This window comes from Crotalus tigris, unplaced genomic scaffold (assembly GCF_016545835.1).
Source record: "Crotalus tigris isolate CLP2741 ecotype Arizona unplaced genomic scaffold, ASM1654583v1 scf7180000017536.10889498, whole genome shotgun sequence".
In the NCBI taxonomy this organism is placed as follows: domain Eukaryota; kingdom Metazoa; phylum Chordata; class Lepidosauria; order Squamata; family Viperidae; genus Crotalus; species Crotalus tigris.
The window spans coordinates 4,627,437-4,644,617 of NW_024096460.1; the positions used below are offsets into that span (position 1 = coordinate 4,627,437).

Here is a 17,181-nt window from a genome sequence, read left to right on the forward strand (position 1 = left end):
CACTCAGCAAGCATTAAAATACCACTTAGAAACAGCAATGGAAATATTTTTACATAACGTGTATGTGAGTTATATATTTTAACAGGAATTTGCCTGCCAAGTCCGACATAATCTCATTTAATTTTGAAAGAGGAAATGAGAAGATTCATTGAAAGGAGGGTCAAGAGGTCAAATACCTTCAGGAAGTTTGACATTATTTAAATTCACAATAACAGAAGCTCAGATAAAATATCATACCCTAAGATAAAACAAGTTCAAGAGGGTGCCAGTATCTATAATGAGCACCATCTAGGAAACTATAGAAGACAAGTAGGTTTTCTTTGTCCAAAGAGAAAAATGAAAAGCAGAAACTTTAGCTAGTTGAAATTAAGATTAGCCAATGATAAGAAAAATGAGAAACAAGTTGCTACAAGTATTGAAATGAATAAAGTTCTTTGTATACATTAGAATGTGAAATACTTTGGACCCTGAATTCATTTGAAATTGGAAACTACTGTATCCAGGGAGAAGGTAAGACATGGAAATAATAAGTTATTAATGAAAACTGAAATTCTCGCATTAGTCTTTACTTGCGAAGTCTTGGATAGATAGTCACACTTTCCCTTTCAGATATGGTAACCCAAAATGTCCAATTATAGAAAGATATAAAATTCTGAGGTTAATAGTCTACTTAATAATTAATAAGCAACCGAGAATGGGAGCACAAACCTGAAATTCTGAAAGAGCTGAACTATAAAATTATTAATCTATTCACAGAAAAAACAACTTCATGCAATTGCTGCCTTATTAGAGGCAATAACAATAGCCAACAGAATACTTTTTAGAAATGGGTCTGGGAAAGTGAACAAATGCAGATGTGGAAATGTAACTTCAGATCAAGAAAGGAAAAAAAACAAAACAGAATTAAATGTAGAATAATTAACAATGCAGAAAAAAATAGTTGTATCCATAATAGTTGTATCCAGATGGTCCAAAACATTTTACATTTATAAGGCAAAGCAAAAATAGTTCTCCCTTTCAAAGATAGTGTTCATTTACTTGTAGCTGTCCAGCTTATTTTAGTCCTTAATGCAGAAAATTTCACAAACACTTGTCATTTTACATAAAAATATATCTATGGACAAGCATATTTTTATAATCAAACTCCTAAACATTTAATGCTGTTTCCTGTAACCTGAAAATTCTTGAGACTTCCCATTCTGCCTATCAATAGGGCTGGCCTTGATTCAGAGAAATTATATATTTGGGTTTTACAAAAGTTTTCATAGCATAAGGCTGGTCTTTTATGAACCGATAATTACTTAAAGACTGGAAGAAGAAATTAGGAATAAAATAGTAATTTTCACAGTGGCATGAACTATGATTTCTACTGGGATTAATTCTATTTAACATTTATAAATAAAGTCAAATTGAAAATAAACAGTAATATAAGGACTTTCTTTCCTAGTGATTTATAGCAGGGCTCATTCACTATTGTGGCGGTATGAAGTCTGTCTTCATTGCTGCTATATCACCTCAGTAATGGTTGGGTGAAACTGTAAATCACTAGTAAAGAAATGGCTTTGGACGCATTTGCAACAGAGTGACAACCCAGCCTGACTGTAAAGGTTCAAAAATAATTTTCCAAGCTAGGGTACTCCCTATAATTATGAAGTCAATAATTTTTAAAAAATAAATAAAAACAACAGGAATGTGCTGGCGTGTTTTTGAGTTCTATAATTAAATAGAAGAATTAGATAATAAACATTTCATCTGAAAACAGCCTTATCCTATTACCATTCTGAATGTTCCATTCATTTGGTCTGGAATGATGATTTACACTCTGACTCAACACTCAACACTCTGACTCAAAAAGGATTGTTTTTAAATGCATGCAGTACTGGGCTGCTTACCTGTTCCCCTTAACTCTTTTTAATCTGGAGTAAGTTATATTAAGAACAAGGGAGAAGATACAGACTAGGATGGGACAAAAATGTGTATCCCAAAAATTCATAGGCAGATAAAACTGAGACAATATCAGATTTTATTAACCCACAGAGGACAAAGAAATGTGAGGATTGAGCTTAAGTTTCAGAGGCGAAGTAAGTATGAAAAAACTATGAATTAAGCTTTCAAACAAAGTACCAGGAGCAAATTTCTATCCTACGGTAAATTATTTTGGGATCTCCTAAGCCTTTCCTAATTAGGCCTTTTTTGATAAAACTCAGCCCTTGCTGCTTTGGTTATAACTACCTGCCAAGTTAACATAAGATGCTGGTCCAGATCTTTCTAGCTGCTGAAATGGTTGTCAGGGATGTGATGCTGGAAAGAATGTGTTGAGAACGTTGTTTTGTTGATGAATAGCTAGTAGCGGGTATATCCTGTCTTCCTTAAGATACAGGCCCTTCCCAGGAACTTTCTTAATGTCTACTCAAGGTTGATCTGCTCACACAAATGTGCTTCCTTGAAAAGAAAAAAAAAATACAACAAAGATTTCAAATGGCAATGGATTAGTTTAAGCTATAAAAAGTGGCTGATTTATGGGGGAAGAATTGGTATCAGAAATAAAATTGGTGACTGAAATATATATTTTAGACAGAGGAATAGTGATAAAATTGCCAAACAGGTGAATCCTATTTATGTTTAACTAAAAGTGCAGCCAACTGTATTTAATTGCATTGTTTCTCTTATAAGCATTTCTAGAGTTGTAACAAAATATACTTTTTAATCTGGTTTTACTGTTTTCATAAGGTTACCAGATCTGCCTTGTATTTTTTTGTGGTCATCTGAATCCTTTGGTTTTTTTGCAGTCTCAAATCCGGTAACTCTATTTTATAGAACTGTAAATTCTGGATAAAACAATCATAGTAATCAACAGTTTGTTCTGTGAAACTTTCTGGCAATGGTCATAAGATGACTAGAAAGGATTTTCTAATTAGAGCAACGTGATGAATGGGTGTTAGATTATGTAGTTCTTCTTTGACCTTTTATCTTATTGTAAGTAGCAGAAAATAATCTAGAGTACCTTCTAGATGTATTCTAGCTGTCATGGACTTTAAGAGACCACATGAGCTGAAGTCCAGTGTATTTAGAAGGCAGCAGGTGTGAAAGGTTGCTTTAATGTTATATTTCATGGCATCCAGACCCAGGATCAACGTTCCACTGCATCATGCTACAGTCTGCCTGCTTCTTCTGAATGAAATAGAGTATAAATCATGAAAACCTCAAATATAAATGGCTGAGTATGTTGCTTAGGCATATTGGCCTTTATTCAGAGACCTGTGGCTACGCAGACCATAGCTAATAATTATGTGTGGGCCTACTGTCAGTATGGGTAGTTTCATTTGGGTAATTCCCTAGTTGTTGGGATTGCCTGTGGTTTTTTAGAGAGCTATATTGCTACACACAGATCCTTGAGTCACAGGAAAATATACTGGCTTTACATTGACTCTGCCCATTGCCAATCCCTTCTCTGCCTTTATGCTTTTCTTCCCAGTCACTGGTCATTTGTTCACCAATAACTCATAACATTTCCTAAAGTTATCCCACTATCACTGTGCCAAAATAACAGTAGTGAGGGCAGGCTTTTTATTGTTTCAGTGATGGCTGAGGATGCTGCAGAGACACTGTAATGTCACTATAGCCACTGTCAGTCTCATGATTTTGCTCCAAGGTACCGTGTAGCAATTGCTACACACCGGCTGAGCTGTTGGATGGTATTAGAATAAAGAGGGACATATTATATTGAATGGTACAGCTGAAGTCAACTTGGGCTCAGAATGAGGGAAATGCCATTGGGACAGAGCAGAAAAGAGATAATGCTAAGATTATGATTGTTTCATAGTTATTGGTAAGTGAGGATGCAGTCTGATTTCTAGGGCAGTGAGGTTGCTCAGGCATAGGAGCAAAACACAGTCACATCCTGTATGTCATGCCATCATTACACAAATAACAAGAATTGCATCATTTCTGTCCTTATGTGATGAAGTTATAGCGTACATGGCATCAATTATCCCTATCTTCTTTTTGCACAAAACGCATCTTTTTCACAATTCTATTTAAACTGGCTCCTCCTATTCGAGACAGTAGACAAAAAGTTGGTTTCATTCAGATCTTTATTTCTGGAATGCAAAGGTTAGGATTAAAGCACACAAGCCAACCACATTTTAGCTTACATGGGAATCCAGGCTAATAGTTTCTGATTTGGTCAGTGGTAAGGTTAATTTAATTAATTGGGTCTAAGTTAAATAAACATATATTGCAAACATAGCCATTTGACCCACTAGCTAATAAAAACTGAAATGAAGAATTGCCAATATTTTGTCTTTCCAGATTTTTCTCTGCCCTTAAGGCTGAACTGACAACAAGAAATCATTACTACAATGTAAGTAGGTTTACTTAGAGACAGTTCTTCTGCATTTCAATGAATGCCTTCCAGAGAAATGACCACACTTTCCTCAAACTTCAGATAATACTTTCATAGAGGAGATAAAGGGAAATATTTTTATTCCCCCTACTATTTTTAAAGGCAAAGTGAACATTAGGTTGGACAAGAGGCACAACCATGGCACCTGAAGTCCACACCAAAGGCTGGGTTTCTGGTTAAGATTGTCAGGGAAGAATTGCTCTGCTCCCCCTTATTAAAATGCATCAAAGTTAGGGATATGGAATGTGAGGGCTGTTCTAGGATAAATGATTTCCTTTAATGCAGGAGACTGAACCTAAAAAAGCAGTAACTTTGTTGGTCGATGAGGCGGAAAGGCCTCTCCCTTCCACAGGCTTAGGAGGCAATCTAGGCCCAGCCTGCAGAGAGGAGTGAAGGACGATCCCTTACATTATGTTTCAATGCGAGGTCTTTCCGGGTTAATGAGCTGACATCATGATTAAAGCTGACCATTTGTAATGTGTCTGGAGCCTGTTGAAAAGCACTGAAAAGGTTAATGTGGTAAAACAGGACAGCACCTGCCCCGCACGAGGAGGGGAGGAGCTGGGCCACAGTCCCTTGAATCAATTAGGCCCCTTAATGAGGCTCCCGCACAGCCAAGGAGTGAATGATCGCCCAGGCCCTCTGCCAGGGCTGCAGCTCACTCCCCCTAATTATTTGATAAGCACTTGATTCAATATGCCAGCCCTAACGTGGGGAGGGGACTGGGAGTTAATGAAAATGTCATGGGGAAGAATCTTGACATTTGTTTGTATTGATTGGGATTTTGCTTTTATCTCTCCTTATGTATTTTGAGCAGCCCCTTAAGAAAGCTCAGCTGAGAAAAAAGTGGGAACAGGGAGAACCAAAAGGAAAGAAGAACAGGAGTCCTTCTCTCATCCCTCCCACCTTCCTTCTTGTCCAGGCTTCTTCCATCCCTGTGATTTGGGATGAAGAGAATGGAGCTGAGTTAGAATGGAGGACATACACTTACTGGTAAATGAATGCAGAACCGTACCTTTGGCCTGGCATTCTTTGCTTCTTTATTGTAACCACTTTGTAGTTTGAACTGAGCCTCTTTCCTTCACTGACGGCTCCCTAATATTCTGTTATCCCTGGCAATCCATGCAGTAACCAAGAGATTCTGCAAGTCCTGGGCCTCAGCTCCACTTGGAAATCACTGGGATGCTGCAAGGCCACTTTCTGTGAGAGAAAGAATGGCAGGAATGACTAGGATCCTCCGTATCCTTTTTCTCTCAGCACTGCATGCAAATGGGCTGGCTGAGCACAATAAGCATCCTGCAGTTGCCAGAGAGTCACTGAGCCTTTAGCCCAGGTTCAGAGTTCAGAACTGATCCCAGGAACTTCCAACAGCTTCAGGGACTGAAGTCTGGATTGTAATGGTTTGGAACTGGTTTAAAAATTGCAGAAGGGGAAAACACATCCTTGGAATTGAGAGAGGAAGGATGCCCTAAGGCCTAAGCCATAGATCCATTCTACCTCAAGAGATGTGGGGTACTCCCAATACTGAAAGCAAATGCTTTAGTTGAGAGTTGCACTTGATAACCTAGTAATAGGAGCATTTAGGTATCATCCTACTTTATTATGGGATCTAAGCTACTTTTGAGCTCTGCATGAGTCATTACCATCAGAATAAGCAGTACTTTTTATAACCCTTTTGAAGATTGTAAGGGGACACATTGCCCATCAGCCTTTAACATATTGTGTCTGACTGCAGGGGAATTCTAGTCCTGTCCTCACTCCAGACCATCAAATAGCTTTTTTCAAATCTAGAGATCTTCAAAAGAATTGGGCTAAATCTAGGGATCTACAAAAGGGCTGGAATCCAATGGAACTGCATTACGAAGTCCTTGGTGCTCTCTGCATTGGTTGTTTGCTTGCAGCCAGGTAACATTTTCAGTACTAGAAAGGAATGGGATGCACTCTCTGTTTATAAACAGAGTTTGTTTTCAGGTTTGCTCTCTGTACAAACAGAGAACACATCCCACTTCCTTTTAGCACTTGATAATGTGACTTGTTTACTTGCAGATTTTTTAAGCTATCCAACTAACCAATATTCCCCAGTTCTACCAAGGATTCCATATATATATATATATATATATATATATATATATATATATATATATATGGGAATTCACAACTGGCTGGAACCTTATGTTTTATTGTTTTGATTCATGCTGCAGTCTAGAATAGGTACCATAGAAAAGTCATTTACCTTTAGGCTTCTCTGTCAGGCAGTATAAGAATAGGTGCATCTACAGATCTATTCAAGATTTGTGAACTCCAGCGGATAAATCTCAAAGAGGTTAACATTACCTGTATCCGACTGAAGCTTAAAACAATCAAGTCTTTTAGCCTTTACAATTTAAATTGCACCATTCTGTGATACAAGATGCAATTTCTAAGGCGATTTCAATGTCAAAGCTGTATAGTTTGCTTCATTTTTGTACTGGAAAGTTCTCCAACAGCACTTTCAAGCAACGATTCCCACACCCACAAGGAGACCGTGAAGAAACAAGAATTAGGCATCAACCAGCTTTTATTTCCGTGAAGAAACAAGAATTAGGCATCAACCAGCTTTTATTTCCAGGCGTATAAAATCAAAGTCAAGCATCTTTATTTTCTATCCATCCTTGACTATAGCCTTTGGTAATGGAAATAAGCAGTCTAATAATACTGAGCATGCTCAATAGCCATGAGTTGTTGAATTAGTAGAAAGAAAAGTGTTCACAAGAAAATGTTCGGAGGTGGAATAGAATGGAATGGTTCCTTGAGAACTGCTTGGCCGATCATCTGAAACTAGGAATAAAAGAATTAGATTTGGGCTTTTGGGGGGTTAGGAACAGATTGAAACTTTTTTTTTTTTTTTTTTTGGCAAAGGCTGCCTTTTCCTTGGGTTTTACTTTTCAGGGCAAATCTCAGGCTTCTTAGTCAGCAATCCATCTAAATTTGTTGGACTGAAGCTCCCACCACCATGGCTGATAAGATCTGTCATACCAGTTGGGGAAAACTGATCCACACTATCCAAAGAATTAGAATTAGGGGGAAATGATTTGGATATGTCTCTGACTGCTGTTAGAAATCAACCACCCCTTTGCTCTGCAAATGTTATGGGAAAACATAATGACCCTTTTGTTGCTTTTGAATGCAATCCTAAATTGCATTAACAGAGGGATAGAATCAAGATCACATAAAGTATTAGTACCACTTCATAAAGCCTTGGTAAGGCCCCATTTAGAATACTGCATCCAGTTTTGGTTATCACATTATTTAAAAAAATGTAGAAACTCTGGAAAGAGGGCAAAAGGGAGCAAGAAAGATGGTTAGGGGGCTGGAGGAAAAACATACGAAGAACATTTGCGGGAGTTGGGTTTGACTAGTGTAGTGAAAAGGAGGGCTAAGGGTGACATGATAGCAGTGTTCCAATATTTGAGGGGCTGCCACAAAGAAGAGGAGGGTCAACCTATTTTCCAAAGCAGAAGGCAAGACAAGAAACAATGGATGGAAACTAATTCAGGAGAGAAGCAATCTAGAACTAAGGAGCAACTTCCTAACAGTGAGAACACTTAACCAGGGTTGTGGAGGCTCAATCACTGAGGCTTTTAAGAAGATTGAACAGCCGCTTATCTGGAATGGTATAGAGTCCCCTGCTTGTGCAAGGGGTTGGGCTAGAAGACCACCAAGGTCTCTTCCAACGTTGTTATTCTTTTATTGCTGATCACATGGTTCTGCTGAAGTTGTATTTCGCCAAGTCATGTTAATCAGATACTTATTCCATGTGTGTGTGTGTGTGTGTGTGTGTGTTTGTGTATAAAATCTCCAATGTTATATAGGTCAACAAGCACATCTGGTACCATTGATTTATTATGCTATCAGGTACCAGTCTCATAATGCTTCTTCATCACTACGTCTGTTTACCCAGGTAGGCATCTTCTGCTACTCCTCCCTTACTCTCTAGCGAAAAGTTGCTGAAAAGTTTCAGAAATCAAGATTGCTCCTTTCTATCTCCTTCCCTCCCTCTTTCCCTCCCTCCCAATTTGACCGCGATCAAAGACGTACAAATCCGGAGGAGGAAGCGGAGCGATTGTATTACAAGCCTCGGAAAGAAGGTGTGTCAGTTTGAGTAGAAAGGCCATATAATTGCTTATTCTTAGATGGTCCTGATAATTATCGTCATCCTGAACCCATCGGGAAAGATTACGTCCCACGGGGAAGGTTAGAACTGGATCTGTCAGAGTTGGAGAAGAGAAGATAATTTCTCAGTTTGGGTTGCCAGCTAAGCCCCCCCCCCTCCCCACCGCCCCCGCTCCCCGATGCGTGCTCCTTGCCTAGGCATCTTGGCGCCAGTCAACTTGAATGCGCCTGCAATCGCCTGCAATCTCCCATCCGTGGAAAAGCAGTGTCTTTGCCTGGCTCCCCCGTCCCTCCCTTGGCTCCCGAGGGACGGAGATGAGTGACGATCCCCTGCGCTTGAGGGTTTAACAGCGAGGTTCAAACGTTGACTTTCATTCGCCGCTGAAATCGTCGCGCTCCAGCCCCCACCCCGTCAGTTTTCAACTGACCTTTTAGGAGTCGTGGGGGAAACATTTTATTGCTACAATGCTATCTTGGTTAAAACACTCGTATTATAAGCTCTTCTCTTCTCTTCTCTTCTCTCTTCCTTTGTTTAAATTCTTGCAATTCTGTTGCAATTCTATTCTAGTCTGGAAATGAATTCAGAGTAATTAAACAAGAGGCGCGAAGTGTGAGAACATTTCTCTGATCAAAATGAAAGTATTTTTTTTTTAAAATTATCTCTGTGATGAAATGCAAGACGTCCCTGAATAGTTTCTTGAATCATCCGTATGCTACATTTATCTGGAAGTAAGCTTCCCTGGCGAGGGCTTATTCGTGAGCAAGTGTGCTTCAGAGAGCAACCTCTGAGCTCTAGAAAACACCTGATAGATGGGACCAAATAAACCCTGGTTCTCGTTTACGGGAACCAAAATCCCCGCGCTGCGAAGCAAACTGATCGTTCCAAAGTCTCGTTCCCATCTTTTAAACCATCGCATTCAGGCCACGTAGATTCACTTAGATTCTATCCTAAATGGGTGCAGGCGCTGGAAAAGAAGGGGACCCGTCAAAGGAGTTCTTTTTTACCGACACATGCTCCATGTGCGAGAGAGAGAGAAAGAGAGAGAGAGAGAGAGAGAGAGAGGGAGGGAGGGAGGGAGAGAGAGAGAGAGAGAGAGGGAGGGAGGGAGAGAGAGAGAGAGGGAGGGGGGAAGAGAGAGAGAGAGGGGGAGAGAGAGAGAGAGAGAGAGGGAGGGGGGGGAGAGAGAGGGAGGGAGGGGGAGAGAGAGGAGGGAGAGAGAGAGAGAGAGAGAGAGAGAGAGAGAGAGAGAGAGAGAGAGAGAGAGAGAGAGAGAAAACGCTCCGCATCGCTTCTATTGGGCTGGTTTAAATGAGAAGGTGAGATCGGTGTTCTGCAGTCAGCTGTCTGTCTATGATCTAGAATTTTGAAACTTTCCGGGGCCGCTTGGCGGCTCGTGATTGGCCAAGGCGGAGGTAACCTCCATGCAAATGAAGCCCCGCCACCTCGCCGTCCGTAGATCAATAGAGATCTGAGAGAGAAAGGAGCATGCATTCAGACTTGGCAAGCTCAAGGAAAGCCTGCCGAGGCACGCCAAAAAGACCCCCGAACCGGTCTCCCCAAAGCCAGGGCAGGCAGATCGGCCCCTCCGGCAGCTCCCTGCGCCCAGACGTGAGCCCGGCTCCCCAGCGCGCCCCTAACGCGAGCGGTGCCCTTCTCCTCTTTCTTATGAGCCCAGGATGAGCAACAAAGAAGATGCCGGCAAGGGTTGTCCTGCGGCAGCTCCGGTCTCCAGTTTTACCATCCAGTCGATCTTAGGCAGCGGCACCTCAGAGGGAGGCAGAGAGCCCAGCTCCAAGCAGACCGCCTCCGCCTGGCCGAGCAGGAAGAGGAGCCTGTCGGTCTCTTCCGAAGAAGAAGAGCCGGACGAGGGCTGGAAACATCCCGCTTGCTTCTGCTCCGACTCGCAGGCCCCTGAAGAAACGTGTCACAAACATCAGCCCCTCAGTTTCACGTGTCTCAGTAAGTATTGGCCCGGGGTGGCGGAGGAGGGGCGGGGGGGGGACAGAGAAGCACCCATCACTTCCTAATTAGGAAGGATGATCTCTAGGTGTATCTTATTTATCAAGGCGGGGGGGGGGTGTAATACAAAAGCTCAGCCTGTTGTGGTTCTTTTTTTTCCTTTTTTTTTAAACTTTGGGTGTACAGTTCTCCACAAATCTGGTTTTCTAATCTGTTTACTCTTCAGAGAAGGCGGTGGGATTAAATTAAGAGATCTGGGGTGGAAGGGAGAATGCAGTTTTGGGTCATCTCTCTCTGTGGAGACAATGCCTTCGTCGTGATTATTTCAATAATTGACTTTGGTGTCTCCTCCCTCTTTCAAAGAACGATTTAGGAAGAGCGATTTTTAAAAATATGTATATATATACTGTATGTAATCTTGCCGCCCCCATCTTTTCTGATCTATACGTTTGGATCTTCTGCCATCTCCTAAAATAAGGGAGCGAAGAGCCTTATATATTCGGAGCTCATTCGTAGGCTCTTCGCTCCCTTATAGATGTATAAATATTTAAGGGGTGCAGTTTTTAAAAATCAACACAACCGGCCCCCGTGATTCCTTGGGAAAAGGAGAGTCTGACTAAATTGCACTCGATTCCTTTTGTTCGCTTCTCCGAGCTCTGCAGCACGGAAGGTGGGTAATCACTGACCACAGCCCAGCGCAACGCAGACGCAGCGGGGAGCAAACCCCAGCAACGCGGTGGGACTTCCTGCCGAGAAATCACGCCCGGGGAGAAGGCTTGCGCGGTCTAGAAAGTTAGAAACGAATGTAAACAGGATGCGGCAACTGAGAGGCTTAGGGCTGCATTTGATTCAGATCAGCTTCACGGAAGAGCTACAAATAGGATCTGTACACAACCACGAAGAGATGGAGAGGGGAGACCAATGCGTTCATTCCCCCTCCTCTGCGGTGGCTGGATAGGTAGATAGGTAGGTAGGTGGGTGGGTGGGTGGATAGATGATAGATAGATGATAGATAGATAGATAGATAGATAGATAGATAGATAGATGGATGGATGGATGGATGGATGGATGGATGGATGGATGGATGGATGGATAGAATACCACAATATTTGTAAGGGCCCAGCGCTTTACTCCCAAAGTAGATTATTTGGGCTGGGCTATGATGGATTTCCTTTCTCCCCCGCCCAGGACAAATCGAAATAGCCACCTTCTGCTCCATTTTACCTCCATTCTTCCTCTCTTCCCTTTACTCAAGGCAATTCCAAAGGGACCGGCGCGGCGCTCGGTTCCGACCGTCGGACGCCGCCTTTCCTCTCTCCGTCCCAGCCGGATTTTAAGGAAGAGAAAGAGAAGCCGTTCGCTCCCAATTCGCCCGCCTGCTCGGCGGACCGGCCAAGGGACGGGGCGGACCGGCAGGCCGGTTCGGCCAAGAAGAAGACGCGCACGGTCTTCTCGCGGAGCCAGGTGTACCAGCTGGAGTCGACCTTCGACATGAAGCGCTACCTGAGCAGCTCCGAGCGGGCCTGCCTGGCCTCCAGCTTGCAACTGACAGAGACCCAAGTGAAAACCTGGTTTCAGAACCGGCGGAACAAATGGAAGCGGCAGCTCTCGGCGGAACTGGAGGCGGCCAACATGGCCCACGCCTCGGCCCAGACTCTGGTGGGGATGCCGCTGGTTTTCAGAGACAATTCCCTCCTGAGGGTGCCCGTGCCCAGGTCCATCGCCTTCCCGGCCCCCTTGTACTACCCCGGCAGCAACCTGTCTGCCTTGCCGCTTTACAACCTCTACAATAAGCTCGATTACTGAGACGGACTCAGACGACCTTCCTGCACCCGAGCCAGGACGCGCGGCCTGCTGCGCCCTTTTCTTCACCCATCCGTCTGTTGTCGATCGGAAAGGAGAACTGTGCTTTTTGCATTGTTAAGAAATACACCATGTGTATTCATTGCTCTTATATTATATTATATATACATATATATATATATATATTTAAAATATTTATGGGAATCCTCTTTGGGGTGGTTTCTTTCGGTTGTTTTCTAGGCTGGAGAAAGAATTAGACGGCTTCCGCCTTCTCTTGCTGGGTCTCGTTTTCTGTGCCAGACGCACCTTAAACCAGCTGTTGCTGCTGCTGGGGGGGGGCTCCTCTTTCAAACCAAAACGGGGGTCGTCTTCGTGCCTCGGTGGGCCGTTCTCGAGGTTCTTCCCGTTCTTCCACTTCAACCCCCCCCCAGCATTAATTATATCTGCGCGAGGGGGGGGAAGCAAAACAAAGGGAGTGGGGGCGCAAGAGAGGCGTACTTCAGACCTGTACATAATTTTTAAAGAAAATAAAAGACATTTTAAAGCGTCGTTGGCTAACTTGGGTTAGATTGCTCGTGACGTCTCCTGCTTGGCTTTCTCTGGCAAAGCATTTTGAAATTGAGCGGTTTACCGAGATTCCAGCAGCTTCGGCTGGAAGTGTAAAGTTTTAACGCTCAGGGGGAAAAGTTTCCTCTGAGCATAAAGGACTTTTCTCTCTTTTTTGGGGGGGGGCAGAGGGAGAAGAAGATAGGGAGGGCAATCGGGGAATTTTGAGTAGTCTTTGAGTAGGGTTCTAAAAGTCCCGCAGCATTACTTGGAAATCAATAGTAGGCGGAGCATTGATCAAAACAAAGGTGAAATATTAGTTATTTCGAAATTCACATGGCCTACAACACAGCTTCCATAGACCCAGGTGAGGATGGAGGGGAACAATGAAAGGAAATTTGCCTCTTTCAGATTTCCCAGGGCGCAGTATTTCATTATTTGGATCAACGAGTCTGTCTTTTTGGAAGGGAGTATCTCTGAGCTCAGCGACACACAGGTTACTCTTACAAAGTGTACTGGCTATGTCTAAGAAGTCTTACTTCTGAGTAGACATCCCCATGACCAAATTGTTAGAATCCTTTCTCACAATACTGTATGCTCTCTCGATGGTTAAGATTTGATATTTCACAATTAGGCATTTTGGCTGGATTACGAGAGGTAAAGTGCTCCTCTTAAAAAACAACAACAACCTGTTTACATTTTGTGATTCAAGCTCCCTGGTGGATTTAATTAAGTTTAGGAGTTTTGCTTCTAACCATTTGGGCTGCATGCTCAGTTCATCAGTCCTTCTTGATTTTTAAATCCCCCCAATCTATTTCTTCCAAAGAGAATTCATTTGAAACTGGGTCTTCTTTATTTAGGTGGTTTTCTTTTTCTTTTCTTTCTTTTTCTTTCCGTCTCAGGTTAATGTCTTGATTTAGAGAATTTAGAATCCACGTCAGAGTTTAGAGAATTTATCATTTAAGCAACTTAAGAGCAACTTAACTTAGAGAATTCTGACGTGGATCATTTTCTGGGGGAAAAAATATCTCAGAGCGGTGTAGATGTTGGACTATTATAAGCCGTTCAGTTGGAAGAGCTACCCTTTGAAATCAATAGGATGAACAGTTAAAGGTGACAGTTGATTTGAATGACTTTTAACCACCTTTGGATGGCTTAAACGTGCTACGTGTTTTTCAGCCTGTCTATTGAGATTCACGATAGCATCTACGTCCATTTCTGTGTCCCCTTATATAACCCCAGACGAAACTCTTGCTCATTTTCGATTACTATTAACAGCTGTGACCCCAGTGAAAGGTCCAGGAAATTTTCCATTGATAAATAGTAGAGGCGCAGATTTCAGCCGCCCCTGGATTAAAGCGGTTCCTGCTTTTCTTGATTTGAAGGAAGGCAGCGGCGGGAGGTGTGTGTGTGTGTGCATCTTCTCTATTAAGTGATCCGAATTGACAAGTGTTTCCGGAAATGGGCTTTCTTCAGAATTTGAGGCGCATTCTGTTCAATGCCACGATCTCAGGTAAAGTACTTTCACCAGGCCTTTTAAAACAGAAAGTGACATTATAGCCCACCCGTGATTGATCTGAGCGTTCACCCAAGCGCTGAAAAACACCTGCAGCCTCGGAGCTGCCGAAAGAAGCCCGCTAATCGTTTAAACAAAAAGTAAATGGTTCATCAAGTGTTATTTAAATCGCAGGAGTCGTTACGTGGTTAGTGCAGCCACCTGTTCCTTGGTTGGTTTCGGATCTTAATAGGGAAGGCTGTTTAAAATGCAGGAAGTATCTCCGCTCTATCGAAAATTACCCTCACGATATTTTTTAAAAAGGAGGTGGGGGATTAGAGCTTCCACATCCTCAATGGGATATGCATGTTTGGGAAAATTAATTTTTTAAAAAGTCGGAATCCAAACTCTTTGCTCAAATAAATAAAACATGCTAGTGAGATGCTCCATGTTAAACCCATGCATTTTTTCACCCCCAACAAATGGTAAATACTAGCTAGTGGATTAGCTCTAATTCTAGGTTTTCCAGGACTAACAAAAACATAAAATAAAAACTTATTCATTTAGAGCCTGGGAAATGTATTTTTCAGCCTCAGGCTATATTCAGTAGATATATGGGAAATATTGCTAAAATGTTTGCTTTGGGGTCACGTTTGAGGATAATTAAATACATAACTCCTAAGACTTCCGAATGAATTCGTTTAGGCTTCCCCCACCCCCAGAAAAAGGATGTCCTACCCATAGAATGGCTATTGATCTTGTGAAAATAACTTGCTTCCAATATGTGTGCTTAGTTCTAGGGTCTTAATATTGACCCTCCTCCGATTTCAGTTTTTAAAATAAAGGAATAGTGTATTTATTTACTCAGATGTCCATCCCTAATCATTATCTAAAACAGATGCCTCAAAGTGGAGTTTTTATATAAATTTATTGCATGTGTCATATTTTAAAGTGCCTTCCCCTTTACTCACAATACATATATTCTTTCTATCCCGCGAATAAAGACACGAATTCTTGAATAGCAGCAGGATGTCTGTATATACATCCGGTCCAGATCAATAACCTTCAGGAGCGAACCGTCTAAATCAAAACAAATATTGTTTCAGGTAAGGCAAAGGGCTCATCTCTTGTTGCAACATCACATCGCGGATTAATCCCTCGCACATTAAAAATCTGGGATCTGGATTGTGCTGGGTAGACCGGCAGTGATGAAGAATTAAACACTTTGGACCTAAAGCTTTTATGGAAATGACCAAAAGTTAAAGAAAGTAGGAAAAAACATGACCACTCGCTTTGAATCGGTGACAAAGCCAGACTTGGGAGGAAGAATTATATAACTTTCTTTGTAGATGATGGATTTTTTCCCCATTAAACCGTCTTTATAATTAATCTGTCTGTAAATGTGAAGTGGCCTGACTCATCCACAATCACTAAGGCTCACTGAGCTGCCTTCTTTCCAAGTGGAAAACTTTTTCCAAGTTTTTAAATCAATTAGGATGGGAAAAACAATTTGAAGAAGCGCCTTTCTCGACATAGGGTATGAGACTTCTATTAATGAGTAATTGATTCTCTTTAATTAGGGAACCGTTGGCTAAGCCTCAAAACAAGTCAGGATTTTTTTTTAAAAAAGCTACCTTTTTATTATCAACGATAATAAATTTATTTTTGTCAATGATAGTTTCACGTGGAGAAAAATGTGAAAATTCGGAGAAACTGAAGTAGCTCATATATGGTTTATTAAGAATCCATGCGTTAACAACAGAAAAGAGGCATTAAAAAGAGTCTTCTTTGGAAGGCAAATTGACATGCATGTGTATTAAAGGCCAAGGAGATGGGGGGAAAAAAGTAAGATTTGCTTTGAAAAAATGTAATAGGAAACATGAATTTCTCGCAGCAAAGTCTGTGTGCCACTCTGTTATTTTCTTCTGTGTTGGAAGAGGTATACTGTAGGCTTTGCTGGAAATGCTGGGCTTCTCAAGGCGAAAGGTGGCTTTCAATGTGTATTTTGTAGGAAGAATAAAACTGGCTTTATTTGCCCATGAATTTTTAAACGACCGGATGGCAACGGGAAAAGTCTACTCGTTCTTTTGAACGGAATTCTTACTAAAATCTAGAACTAGAACCTCTGATCACAAGTGGGGGAAGGGGGTGTTAGATCATGCAGAAATACTACTTTATATGAAATCTTCGCTTCCTAGTGGGAGCTTCCTGATTAACGTGTGTTTTATCTCCTAGCTCTTGGTTAAAGAAGTTTTATATTGGGGCTTCCCTTCGTTTTTCCAGGATCTGCTGAGGGACAGCAAAGCCTCCGGATTAAGGAGGTTTGCAATCATTGCTCCCCTTTTATGCGTATGCCAAATAGGTAGATAGATGAGTGCACATTGATTTGGTTTGGGGTACCGGCTTTCGGACTGAAAACCTCGCAGCCAACAGACACATAGCTTCTCTTTACTGCCGCCTAGCGATCACTCGGATCTTTGCAGTTAGATGTGCCAGCCACAACTTAAATTTTAAAACGGCATTCGGGTCTAAAGTTGAAGTCCAAAGAACGCCCCGGTGAAGGGGGGAGGAAACACCCACAAACTTAAATCTGTAGTTTCTAACAAGTTCTCCCTCAGCTGCTTTTGTTCCGATTCTGACTGCGCCGCGTGAAACCAAAATCTGGAAACGAGGTAACTGACGTTGAAGGGAAACGCCCATTTTCCCCGACTTGAAAAGCAAAGGCGACCAACGAGAAACTGGAGCGCATTGCATGCCGGACGTTGTAGTCTTAGCTTCACGGAGCGTGCTAGTCTCCCCGTGCGTACCGCTGAGTTATTC

General features: G+C 42.1%; 1 protein-coding gene across 2 annotated transcripts in view; it reads left to right on the forward strand.

Moving 5' to 3' along the window:
* Positions 1–12,859, forward strand: part of HMX2 (H6 family homeobox 2) — a 28,951-nt gene extending 16,092 nt beyond the window's left edge. Inside the window, exons 1-3 of one of the 2 annotated variants that reach the window (XM_039339537.1) lie at positions 4,589–5,398; positions 10,234–10,517; positions 11,773–12,859. In XM_039339537.1, the coding sequence (XP_039195471.1) occupies positions 5,208–5,398; positions 10,234–10,517; positions 11,773–12,323 (1,026 nt within the window). In that variant the 5' untranslated portion in view covers positions 4,589–5,207 and the 3' untranslated portion in view covers positions 12,324–12,859. Of the gene's footprint in view, positions 1–4,588; positions 5,399–10,233; positions 10,518–11,772 lie in introns of those variants that run through there. The other variant, XM_039339618.1, reaches the window with a different exon arrangement.
* The last annotated feature ends 4,322 nt before the right edge of the window (positions 12,860–17,181 follow it).